At 46.9% G+C, this 13257-nt stretch overlaps 1 protein-coding gene across 6 annotated transcripts in view; it reads left to right on the top strand.

The window, feature by feature from the left end:
• Positions 1–13257, top strand: part of AFAP1 (actin filament associated protein 1) — a 126138-nt gene that overhangs the window by 71967 nt on the left and 40914 nt on the right. For all 6 annotated transcript variants that reach the window (XR_012492384.2, XM_074320794.2, XM_074320792.2 and 3 more), the window contains 3 exons: positions 2930–3109; positions 9491–9586; positions 12214–12295. Coding sequence is in view for 5 of the 6 variants with exons in the window: in XM_074320794.2 (XP_074176895.1) it covers positions 2930–3109; positions 9491–9586; positions 12214–12295 (358 nt within the window). In the remaining variant the exon portion in view is untranslated. The remainder of the gene's footprint in view (positions 1–2929; positions 3110–9490; positions 9587–12213; positions 12296–13257) is intronic.

Below are 13257 nucleotides of genomic sequence, written 5' to 3'. Positions count from 1 at the left end.
CTCTATGAAGGAGCCAGAACGTTTGAGAATGGTCTGATCTTCCCTCCTTCCCAGTGTTAGAAACCGTGGTCGATTCTTAGAATTATGAATTTTAGAGTATGTTTTTCGCTCTTTGTTTTTCCTTCAAATTCACCTTGAGAAAAAAATTCACTCAAAACTAGATCATTAAAATAACACGAGGAGTTATGACTCTGTGTGTCAGTCTTTAGTGGAGCTGATAACTCTTTTTTACAGTTCCTCTGTGAGTTATGGGAATCTTGTTTTACTGGATTCTTAGGACATTGTATATTTTTTAATTAATGGTTTTGCTCAATGCTTTTTAAAACAGAGAGAGTGCATGTTTTTTCCAAATGTGTGGCCTGAAATCTCCCAAAGTTAGAATATGCCAAGAATGATGCCATGGGGGAATTTTAAAGTAAAGAATGAAAAAAAAAGATGCGAAAGATTAATATGGTGCTTATTAACAATCTGCCATAATGGCAGCCAGATGTGGACATATTACGTAAATGTTTTAAAAATACACAGCCGACTGATGAAAGAGGAGTTTTACAGCAACGGCAGGGAGCCCGTGTCGTGTGTGAAGGTCAGCCCCTCCAGGGAGCAGGCGTTCTCACCCCGGCCCCATGCTCCCCCCCACCCCCCACCGTCTCCTGTCTCCACACCTTTCCCCTCCTTTTCTTCCATTTCTTCCATTTCCTACCCGGTTTTCCATCTTCACAACGAGGATGGTCATACCTACCAGGTAGAATAGTTGTAAATATTTAAGAAGACATTAATGGAAAGCCACATGAAAGCACTGCTATTCGATAAAGTGCAGAGTCAAAATTAATAGTTATTTTTATTATGAAGGGTGGTTTTTTTTTGGGGGGGAGGAGTTAAAAAATGGCTTATGATCCAACTGCCCAGATGACCCCTACTGAGACTGAAAAAAATAAAATCGGCCATGACAACAGCAGCAAATGCTTTTCCAGTTTCAACAGCAGTGAAGCCATAGGTGGAGAACAAAGTGCTGGGCTCTTCCCCTAAATGTCCCCAGTCTGTCGTCCCACAGGCACCGCTGTTACCAGCTATTGTATGTCCTTCCAGAAGCTGCTCCTTTCTATGCCCAGGCAGCTCTGTGGTGGACACTGTGACGTGCCCACGGCCACTTCAGGACGGAAGGACCTTGTCCCTCACTTGTAGGGAGGGCTCCTGGCAGACAGCTTGTCCAAGGTCATGCTCCCCATCCCAGGGAGTGTGCATCTGATGTGATGCCCGGATGTGAAGGCCAACCTCACGGGACAACTGTGAGCATTCCGGCTCCGGAGCCCCCCGGGTGCCCTTGCCGAGGCCTTGAATGAGCTCGTTGCAGCCTAGCTTCTTCCCCTGCTCAGTGTTGCATCCTGCACCTTCCTCCCTCCTACAGGTGGTGCTCTCCAGGGAGCACCGAGTACACGTGCTGCGTGCTGCTCTGCTTCAGAGCAGCTTCCCTGGGAAGCCCACCTGTAAGACCTCCAGCTTGCAGTTGGTCAGCTTCCAATGATACACCCATCCTGAGGAGTTTCCTGAGGGAAAATACAAGCTATAAAACTTTTAATTCCTTCCATCCTGCTGTTTTTCTTTTTTTTTTACTTACTCAGAATGTGAAAAATCTGGTAAATGGTAAACATTCATAGCAATCTGAGGTTAGTTGGTTTTGCTGTATATTTTTTTCTTCCTTTTTAGACAAGGCAACCATCAGATGAAATTTTAAAAAAATTTTTTAAAAATTTCTATTCATGTGCCATTCAAGAGCCATGGTTTTGGAGCTATAAATAATCATTTGTGAAAATAGGTGTCCATTCATTCATTCCTTCATCAACAGATGGCTTAGGGTCAGGAGCGCAGGCCGCGTGTGGTTTGGGCTGGAGTCCTGGGTCTACCACGTTCAGGTTGCCTGATTTGGGGCATGTTACTTAACCAAAGTGATTGGTTACTCAATGTATCCAAGTTAACTTAACCTGCAAACACACATCTGGGATAATTCAGTTAGATGTGTGAGATGCCACATTTTACTATTGACACCCAATGCTCGGTAGCAGGTGTTATTGTTACTAATAATTGAATGTAATTCAAGAAGATAACAATAACTCATCCTACAAATGAGGAAACAGGCTCAGAAAACTTACAAAACTTCCCGGGATCCAGATTAAATTAGTAACAGAGCTAGGACCCAGACACCTGACCTCCTAGACCGTGCGTTTTTCTGAAGAAGTCAGCCTTTGGTCCCCAGTAATGCAATTAAACAATGTGGGGGTGGGGGGTGGGGAGACCTCTGGACAAAGATTTGATCTAGGTTTTACAGATCTAGTTAAGCAAGAACAATGGAACTAGATCTCAGTTTTAACCACAGCATCGAAATCTTCAGTCAGCGCAGTTGTGTAAATGGAGCAACGTGAGCTTAGGACCCTCCGGTAGTTAGAAAGCAAACCTTTGCAAACATTTTTGCATATTATATGTTGATAGTTACACTATGACTAAAATAATTCATGTGACTTTCAGAAAGAGGATAGAGATGAGACAGGCAGATACCAAGTGGCGTAGGTTGTAGAAGTATCCAAATTACTGTCTGCTCACGTTAGGGCTGTGTTGTTTCGGCAAACCTAGTAAATTGCATTCATGTAACTTCATGAACATGCGCGTGTGCTCCGTCATCAGAGGGACTTTCTGTGTCCCGCTGGGTTACGTCACTGGTGGTCGGTACACTTTGAGGATCCATGGGTAGATGTATTTGCACGTGCACGGAGGTGATGTGTACGTGATACGGTGAGTCTGCACGTCCATTTCCAATCACTGAGCCTCCCCAGATGCCTTGCCAGTGCTTCCTTCTGCTCTCATTCTGCCGGACTTCTGTCAGTGTTGCTGTTTAACTTCCTTCTGTCCTAACTGTGATTTGTCCTGTTGAATGCAGTGCTATAAAAGTTCCAAGGACCAGCAGCCTCAGATGGAACTGCTGCTCCAAGGCTGCAACATCACGTATATCCCGAAAGACAGCAAAAAGAAGAAACACGAGTTGAAAATCACGCAGCAGGGCACAGACCCCCTTGTTCTGGCGGTCCAGAGTAAGGAGCAGGCCGAGCAGTGGCTGAAGGTGCGTTGTGACATTTGTTTCTGAGCCCTTTTCATTGCCAGACCTCTGTCTGAGACCTGTTTTTATTTTAATGTGTGTATTTCCAATCACATGCAAACACGGATTGACCTGAATAGTTTTGGTCTTTGATAGAGGGATATTCTGATTACTTTGAGGTTAATTACTTTAACCTTTGTTTCCAAAAGGCAGTCTGCCTCCCAGTCGCAGGCTGCTTCTAGGACTGTCTCTCTTTGATTTTCTAGTTTCACGTTATTGTGTCTGGATATAGATTCTTTTTTATTTATTCTGCTTGGGATTCCATAAGCTTCTGAAATCTGTGGATCGTCATCTTTCTAAGTTTTGGAAAACCTCAGCCATTTCTCTTACAATACAGCTTTGCCCCGTTTCCTCCCTTTCCCTGACTGCGTTTAAATATATGTCAGATTTTCCCCACTACAATCTACTTTTTCTCTTCTCTGTATTCTCTATCCCTATTCTGAAAAAAAAAAAAACTTAGTTAGTTTTTTCTTGTTACTTTCCAGCTCACTATTTCTCTGTGTAGCAGTGCCTGGTCTGCTGTTAAATTTGTTCCCAGTTCAGTAGGTTCTTAACTTTGGTTCTGGTAGTTTTCTTTCTAGAATTTTCAGTTGTTCCTTTTAAGAATGTTTGTTTGGCTTTTTGTGTCTATAATGAGCACGGAACAGGCATGGTTGTTTTGACAGTGGTTTTGGTGGAGTGTGGCAGACCTGCTTCTGTTAAGTATTCTTGTTCAGGTCATTTTGTCGTGTTGTGTGTCAGATTATCTGATGATCATTGTGTTTTCGAAAATAATTATTTCAACAATTTTTGTATAACAACTTTATTGTGATGTAATTCACATACCATACAGTTTACCCTTCTAAGGTGCGGTTCGTGGTGTTTAGTATATTCAGAGTTGTGCAACCATCAGCACTATCTAATTCCAGAACATTCTCATCACCGCAAAGAGAAACCCTGTGCTCACTATGCTGACAGTCTCTGCCCCCACCCTGCCCCCAGTCCTAACCCCCGGCAACCACTGGTCTGCGTTTTGTCCCTGTAGGTTGGCCTAGTGTCAGCATTGCAAATAAATACACTCATGCGATATGTGTCCTGTGACTGGCTTCTTTCACTTAGCATAATGTTTTCAAGGTTCATCCATATTGTAAAATGTCTCAGTATTTCATTTCTTGCTGTTGCTTTTTGTGTCATTTCTAAGAAACAATTTTTTCATCCAGGGCCCTGAGGATTTACACTTGTTTTCTTCTCATAATTGTATGTAGTGTTAGCTCTTAAATTTAGTCTGTGATCCTTTTTAAAAATTGACATAAACTGCTATTACCCCATATTGTCATCAACTTATTATTGAGGCTTTCACTATTTTGAAACTCAGCTGTAATATCACAGGTATCTTTTAAGTAAGGCCCACACCTTTGTCAGATATGAGAAGCATGGCATGGCGTAACTTCAAGAATCGTGCCGAATTTGTTTCTCTCATTTTGGTCTGCAACTTCCATTACCAGCAGCTCTTGCCAAAATTAACTGACTGTGTGTGTGTGTGTGTGTGTGTAGTGTGTGTATGTATACAGACGCCGAAAACATGAGCCATTTTGTAGGGGTCAGTCAGAAGACAAGAGCCAGTATTCCCAGAAACGGAGTGGTCAGGTTTCCTTAAAAAATGTGCAGAGATTGTGTTTCTGGAGATGAGGGCTCGAGTTAAAAGCAAACAGAAATACCACAGAACATATAATAATTTGTTTTTTGAAGAATCTGTGATTCTGAATTTGGATCCAATTCTCCTAAATACATACTGAACTTCTCATAGAGCATAGCTCTTTAAAATGAAATATGTTGATGCAAAAACCGCATTTGCAGCTGTTCAAAGAATTTGGGTGATAACCCCTTTATTTATTACTTCTTAATTAACTCTGCAGGGGCAGTGTGGCCGTAAATAGAGAGCAGAGTGAAAGGACAGTTTCATGAGAATAACCTAAAAGACTCCAACTGGCTGCTTGATAAAAAACCATGGCGGTAGAGACCGGCTTTGCTCACTGGTCTTTCCAGTGCCTTTCTCTGTACCTCAGACGGAACTATTGTGTCGGCTGGGGGAAGAGACCTCATGTCCCGGTGTCGGGAGGCCATGGCCGAGCCCAGCCCCGGAGTGTCTGGGTCTCCTGGTCTCTGAGCGCCCATCTGTTTCCTAAGCACTGTGAGGGACGCTGTGCTACCCACCAGAAATGTAGGTTCTAGCAGGGGAAATTCATCGAGAACACAATCGTAGAATTTATCGAAGCCTAAAGACATGGGTGGGGCTTATTAGGAAAGCATCTCCGAAAAGGTGATTGTGTGAGTTAGCTTCGCTGGCAGGTAATTTTGCCTGGCAACTTCAGTGATCACTGTGCTGCCTGAAACTTTGCTGGCCAAACAGGACTGATAGGAAACGGGAGAGCCAAGGGAACATGGCAGTGACGGGGGCAGTGGGAGGAAGTTAGCCGGACGGGGGTGGGGGGCAGTGTTGGTGCTGCAGGCGTGGGTTTTACCCACATGCCCCCTTTTCTAAAAATGTTTCCACTGAGGATTTCAGAAATCTGTGCCGAGGACTGGGGAAACTGTCGTGAAGCTTTGCTTGTTTTATATGACGGCCTGGTTTCTTTCCTTCAGGTTTTCATTCATTGTTTTCCATAGACAATTTCAAGTTCAGTTCATTTCTTCATTCCCTCCTCTTTTTTGTTCTTTAGTCACACTTAGTTTGAGTCGCAATGATGTGCTAAAAGGCATGGAAGTACCACAGGAGGTGGAGTTCCTTCTATGAAAATGAGCACAGCAAGTAGAAGGAGCAGACCTGTAAATGTACAACGCACGTGACCAGTGTCTGACGGAGGGACGCATGGCTGTCTGTGGCCCGTGTAGAGCGATGGCTGTGCCACACACTCCGTGTGGAGATCAGAGCAGGCTTCCTGGTCACGTGACATCTAGGGAGTCCTGTTTCGCCCAGAGAGAAAGCATCCGTCCTCGGAAGGTGGCACCACGTGGCCGCACGCAGGTGGCCTGTAGCAGTCATTGGAGTGGTGCTGCCAAAGGGCCTTTAAAAGAGAAAGAAAGAAAAAGGAGAATAAAGAAGACAACTGTTTCTTGACTAAAAGCTTTATAGACAGGTTTCTATAGGTTATGTTTTGTGAGGTTCAGCCTTTTGGTGTAAAATGAACTTCAGGTTTGTATAATTGACACCCTTTCATTTATTGAATGCTATAATCACGGAAAAAGAGCTCGTTTACTTAATGGCTATTCTGGGAGAAGTACTGGGCTGGACACTTTATCATTTCATCTTCACAGTGACACCCCCCAACCCTCACAGGCATTTTCTGTGCATTTTCTGGAAGAAGGAAGGAAGGCTCAAAGTCTAGATGGCTGAGCCTCACTTATGGAGGAAGTGGTAGAATTGGGGCTTAAACCCCAGTTTCTGACACAAAAGCCCAGGATTTCCCTTTGCATTATACTCTTTCTCTATAGAAAAGACAAAACCTTGTCTTTAGATCAAATAAAATTTGCCTTGTCAGCTAAAGATTTGATAAACGCATTGGGGAGGTGAGGGAATAAAGACCCTACTACAATGTGAGATTAGCAGAAACGGAAACTGGGAGAGAAGCTAGCATTTTCCCCTTCGAGGCATTCAGAAGGCATGCTTGGTGGGTTGATGTCACCTTTGGTTGTGATTTCACACCTAAAAATCAACAAGGACAAAAACATTACAGCAAGCTCTCTAGATTTTTGTCGTTTTATTTTTCCCTGTTTTAGTCTCAAATGTGGACATTGCTCCATTTTTTTTTTTTCCATAAAACAGCTGAGCAGCAAAATGACTAGAAACAGTGGTCTGTCAGCCCCTGGCTCCAATCCCAAGACCAGTGCGAGCCCAGTGAGTTTGGATGTGTCTGTTGAGATCATCTTGCAAAAGTACTACACAGATATCTGGGACTGGGGTGTTTCTCTTCTGCCCAGGAGGCATTGGGTTGAACTCAAACTGCAGCTTCATTCCAAAAAGGATAGAAGACATTTTGAAAGATTTGCCTGCTAACTTTTCTGTTACAAGAAAGTAAGTTCCACGACCTGGGAACCTTGTGTGTCATAGGTACTGCATATCCCCAGTCATCAGAAACCATGCCCAGCTCACTGCACGAGCTCGGTCACGGTGGATGGGACAGTGGATGCCCGTTGGGTGGCTGTGAATGTCACTAGTACCAAGGACCACTGCCTGTGTGCTGCAGACCCCCCATCTGTAAGTCTGGGCTCTCGATCCAAACCATGGGGTGCCCACAGGATGGCGGTGTTGGTGTAACAGCAGCCACCATCGTGAGCCTACACCTGCTGGATGCTGGCCTGGCTTTGTGCACACAGGTCTCACTTTCTCCTAATTCAACCACGTAGTTAAATAGCAGGACAGGTCATCTTGACGCTCCTTCCTTTGCTAGTGAGGACACTGAGGCTCAGAGTGGTTACGACTTTCAGCTAGTAACGGATGTACAGTAGCCCCTCGGTTTTCCAACGTCTCTGTTGACGAACATTTCGGTTTACAAACGCCGTAAACCCGGAGGTAAATGCTTCGGTTTTCGAACACGCCTCTGAAGTCCAACATGTCACGTGGCTTCTGCTGAGTGCAAGATCCTGAGGCCTCGCTGTCGGCTGTTTTCGAATGTTTCAGAACTCAAACGGCCTTCCGGAATGGATTACGTTAAAAAACCGAGGTACCACTGTACTTGCCTCGCAAGTCACTGAGAAACAGAAGCGGTCAGAGAGGAGCGTTCTCAGATTCCCACTGCCCAATGCACCAGCCCTTCTGTGTCCCCCTCCTGCCTCTGGAAATCCTTGCTTTGCGCCTCTCCTCCCCAGTTGTCCCCCCAGGTGTGCTCCCTGCCGCCTCCCCAGACAGGCCCACCTGCAGGGCTGCCTGCCCGCTCTCCGCGCTCCCTGCTCCTTGCAGGTGCACTCCTGGTTTGCGCCCCCTCCCTGTCCGTCCCAGTCCGGCTCCCGCCAGCCTCCCTCCTTTGGCGCCACCCCACGTGCTAACCGGCCTTCAGTCCTTCTCCTGGATGTCCGTCCCTTTGTCTCCCCCTCCCTGCCGGTGACTCATCCGTGCCGTCCAGGATGAACGGCAGCCTTTTGCTTTTATTTCTAGCTTCAACTGGAAACTTGCCTCCAAGCATACCCACCTCACTTCTCTTCCACCCAACTTGTTTCTGTCTCCTCCACCTGAGGAGATGGCATCCCCCGGCGGCTCAGAGCGGAGCCCAGGGGCCCCCTGGACTTAGCCCTTTCCCTCAGGGCCCACATGCGGTCCAGCAGCAGGGCCTGTTGGGTCTCCCTCCAGGACCCGTGGCGAGCCCTGCTCCTCCTGCTCCGCCTGCTGCACCGCGCTCGCTCCGCCCGCGTGCGCCGTCTTCATCCGCGGCTCTTCTTTCCTCCCACAACAATGAGAGTGCTCTCTACAGCCTTGTAATCACTGAATGTTCATTGTTATGTTTGAGGCATTTACTTTTTAAAAGGGGGGACTATTGCATCTGCACTTTTCAGACGGGAAAGCTGGAGCACAGAACAGCTCATCGATTTGGCCGCGGTGAAAGCCAGATGAGAGCCAGGCAGGCAGGCTCTGGAGCCCCGTGGCCCTGACCTCTGTGCCGGGTGGCTCCCCACAGAGGGTCCTGTCAGTCCTCTCCTGGAGGGCGCCCAGGCTTTCCATCGCACTCATAAAATCCGGTGTCCTTGCCGGGCCTGATGGCACCACGTGACCTGGCTCCTGCTGGCCTCCGCCCCCCCCCCCCCATCTCCTGCCACCCGGCACTCTGCATTGTCCGTAAACATTTCCCATCCAGCACAGGCCTTGTACCTGCTGCCCCCACTGCCGAGAGCTTTCCAACAGTTCTTGACATGCCAGATCCTACCGGCCGTTCAGCTCGCAGCTTACAGGTCAGCCCAGTAAGGCCGCTCTTGACGTCTCCGTCTAAATCAGCCATGCCTTTTTGTTCAAGACTACCTTCATTCTCGGTAGCACTTCCTGCTGCAGTCTTAGGTTACCTTCATTTCCCGGTGATAACGCACTGTTTACTGTATCTCATCTTACTGGGGTGGAAACCCCGTGAGAGCAGTCCTGTCCTATACATTGTTCCCTTCTGTCCCAGAACGCATGTCAGCACCAGGCGTGGGTGGATGTTCGGGGAGTGGATCAGTGAGTGAATGAACAAATGAGTGCCTGGCATCCTGGAACTTAACGCCAGGTGCTTCGGACCCACGGTTTTCCTGCTGCACCACATGCCTCTGTCCATCGCGAGCCTCAGCCCCTCTGTCAGCATCTCTGCCTTGGGACATACTCAAAACTGTCGCCACTTATTCCAGGTGATCAAAGAAGTCTACAGCGGCTGCAGTGGGCCCGTGGATTCCGAGTGTCCGCCCCCATCAAGCTCCCCGGTGCACAAGGCAGAACTGGAGAAGGTAAGGGGCGTGTTCCTTCTGGGAATAGTAGCCTTACAGAGGCGGTAGGCCTCCCTCAGAGTTTTGATAATGTTCTCTGAGAATTCCAGCACTTCTTGTTGACAAAGAAAGAAAGAATGCAACCCTTCCTGTGCCTTTCCCGTGCCCACTCTTCCCGAAGCTGGCGTCAGTCATTTTCCAGGCTGCACGGTTGGTTGTGTTACTCCCAGCTGGCAGTGAGGAAATGGCCTTGGAGGTGTCAGGGCCTTGTTCACGCCACCTCGCTGCCCGCCGCAGACTGAAATCTGAATGGCGGTCTCTGCGCTTTTGGAATACAGCAGGCACTGCATCCGTGTACCTTCCCGAGGGTTGATTCCCGACAGACCAGGAGACTGTCGTGTCCCTCTGTGCTCTACTCATTTCACTTGTAGAAGGCCCAGTGAGAACGCGGCAGTGGGGCACGGGTGAGCCCTCTTGCCAGAAATGTATGAACCCGTCGCTGCCATGACATGCTCAGCTCTCTCGTGTGCTTTATTTGTCTATACTTAGCAAAGATTTCGTTTCTGTAGAGCGCCTGGCTTCCTGCCATGCAGTGTTCCGTAGGCAGCCTGTGTCTCAGGAACTTTCTGTGTCCTCCCTGTTGAGCCGCCCCCTTTTCGTCTATTCTTGCTTTAGGCAGGGTTCTACAGAGGAACAGAACCAACGGTGGTGTGTGTGTGCATGTGTGTATGTATATGTATATATGTGTGTGTCTGTGTATATATGATTTACGTAAGGAATTTATGTGTAAGGTTTATAATAAGGAATTGGCTTATGTGATTTGGAGAGGCTGGCAAGTCCAAAATCTGCAGTGTGGGCCAGCAGATGAAGTCTGAAGGCCATCTGCTGGAGAATTCCGCCTTGCTCGGGGAGGCTGGTCTTTTTTGTTCTCGTCAGGCCTTCAGCTGGCGAGCGAGACCCACCACGCCAGGGACGGCAGTCTGCTTTACTCAGAGTTCACTGATTTAACTGTTCGTCTCATCCCTCCAAGTTGACACATAAAATTAACCTCACAACCCTCACCCTGATATTGCAGGCATCTTTCCTTTTTTCCTGATTACAAAACTAATCCTTGCTTGCTGTAGAAAAATCCAGAAAGTTCAGAGAAACACAAAGAGGAAGGATAAAGTCACTTGTGAGCCCACCCTATAGAGGAGGCAGCTCCTCTCCACACCAGTTTTTTCATGTTTCTTGGATATCTGATGGCATAAAAATTGTTATGCTGCTTTATTTCCACTTACCTTTATATTATTACCAATTTTCTAGGTTTTTGAAAGCTTATAACAAGTAATACGTTTTTGTATTTTCATCAGCTGAGTAATATCAAATGTGTATGACTCTACTATCATTTATATCCCCCTTCCCCCCCACCCCCGGCCAAATTAGGCCTATTATTGGTCATTTAAAACAACCTGGCATCTTTTGGGTACGTCTTGGCTGCTTCTCTGTTACCTGAGAGTCAACTGCTAGAAGCTGGATTACTAGACCAAAGCATAGAATTTTTTTGGAAAGATTCTGATTCACGTTGCTAAGCAAATTGCTTTCCAGAAAGGCTGGTCCGCGTTCAGTTCCCATCATCAGTGCACCAGAGTCCCCTTCGCCCCCATGGGACTGGCAGTCGTCTCTCACTTACCTTGGTTTCTGAGTCTGTGCTGGGCCTGGCCACACCTGGTGACCTGGTTCCCAGGAGCACGTCCCCGCCTGAGAAGTGGGCAGCACTGCCTTTCAGTCACTGTCACTGGGACTTGGTCCATCCTGGCTTCTCGGTGAACGCCACCAGTGCTTTCACCACGGCTCTTCCCAGCACCGCTGTGGGCCTGCAACCACTGCCTGCCGTCCTCGCCAGTGTTACTCGGACCTTGCCATTGAGTGGAGCACGTGTGCTCCCCGGTGCCTGGCATTGCCCGGGTACTTCATTTATCTCCCTGCTGGCTAGTCTCTGTGGCACTGGGATGTAATGCAGGGTGTCTGAGGAGGGGCATTTTGGAGCCCATGTCCTCCACTGTGACCCACAGGCTCTCTGGTGGGAATGGAAGGATTTCAGCTCTAAACAGTGTCTCTTCTTCACACACCAACTTAGAGTGCTACCTAGGCTCCTGAAAGCCAGATACAAGGCCTAAAGTAATTGCAAGTATCCAGTGCCCGGTGGTGGTTTTAATAGTAACTTGTCTGTCTGTGTGCACAGTCTAAATATTTTTATTATAAGCAGATACTTGACACTCGACCAATTATTGGTAAATGACAAGAGGAAATTAAATGACTCATGTATAGTATTTCTTTCTAAAAGTGTAACATGGCTTGGTAAGGGGGAATATTTTTTGTGATCCTAATATTTTTTCAAAATTATTTGTAAGAAAGTGATTTGAAGAAATAGGCCTGGTACTATAGCGGGTGTTTGTATAACCTCTGAGTGTTTTCTTTGTCCTTTTGATGTTTTTCAAGCTTTTGATAACAAGCCAGCCAACGAGTCTGTGTTATAGTTCAGCCCTAACTATCCTGGATTGTTGTGAATTTGGCCCACATTTTCTTTCAGCTTTGAGATAACTTTAGATGCATCACTTGGCCGGTGTGACCACTGTGAGATAACTTAATCCTTCTTATCCTCCCAGAAACTGTCCTCAGAGAGACCAAGCTCAGATGGGGAGGGAGCCATAGAAAACGGAATCACTGCATGTAATGGGAAAGAACAAGGTGAGTTCTGCTTGTGCCAAAAATGCATAAACTGAAAACAAAAAACCAAAATGTGAAATACCATGGCCGGTTCTGTAAACTCTGACGATGTGAAAAATCTCCTTGGTTATTCAGTCACGCAGATGTCATCATCCTGTATTAGAAATCCAGAGAAAACCCCTTCAGTTGCCAACCGACACAATGTTGGCCTAGGTTTTACCTACTGTTTTCCTAGGTGCCCTGCGTATATTTTGAATTTATTCGCAGTGGGTTAGTTCCTCACTTGATTGATCCCGGAGACGAATTTGCAGTGGGGACCCGCTGGCATCTGGCTGGGAGAACTGACTTTCACTGAGAGAGACCGGAACCCACGGCCTGTCCTATCGCTGCCTTTGTTTGATCTTGAGCAAGGTTTCTCTATTTGAGGATGAGCCTCAGTTTCCCCACCTTTAAAATGAGGAGGCCAGACTCGCAGATTTCTGAAGTCTTTTATAAAAAGATTTTCTAAAATGTATTTTACCTTCATTAAAAAGTTTTGTTTTTTTTCCAATTGTGGTAAAATACACATAACCTAAAATTTACCATCTGAACCATTTTTTGGTGTCCAGGTCGGTGGCATTAAGTACGTTCATCATGTCGTGCAGCCGTCACCACCGTCATCTCCAGAACTTTGTCATCTCCCCAAACTGAAACTCTGTCCCCCAAAACACAAACTCCCTACTCCCCTCCCCAGCCCTGGGTGCCCACCAGTCTTTCTGTCCGTATGAAACTGACTCCTCTAGGAACCTTATGAAGTGGAATCATGGTGTTCGTCCTTGTGTGACTGGCTTATTTCCTGGGCTACTGTCCCCCAGCTTCATCCGTGTTGTAGCAGGTGTCAGGATTCACTTCCTTTCTAAGACTGAAGACTATTCCATGGTGTGGATGGACCACATTCTGTCATCATTCATCAGCTGATGGACACTTGGGTTGCGTCCACCTTT

This window comes from Rhinolophus sinicus, chromosome 1 (genome assembly GCF_057876585.1).
Source record: "Rhinolophus sinicus isolate RSI-liver-muscle chromosome 1, RSI-T2T, whole genome shotgun sequence".
Lineage (NCBI taxonomy): Eukaryota > Metazoa > Chordata > Mammalia > Chiroptera > Rhinolophidae > Rhinolophus > Rhinolophus sinicus.
Note: the sequence above shows the minus strand (reverse complement) of the source record. Positions and strands in the feature narration are given on the sequence as shown.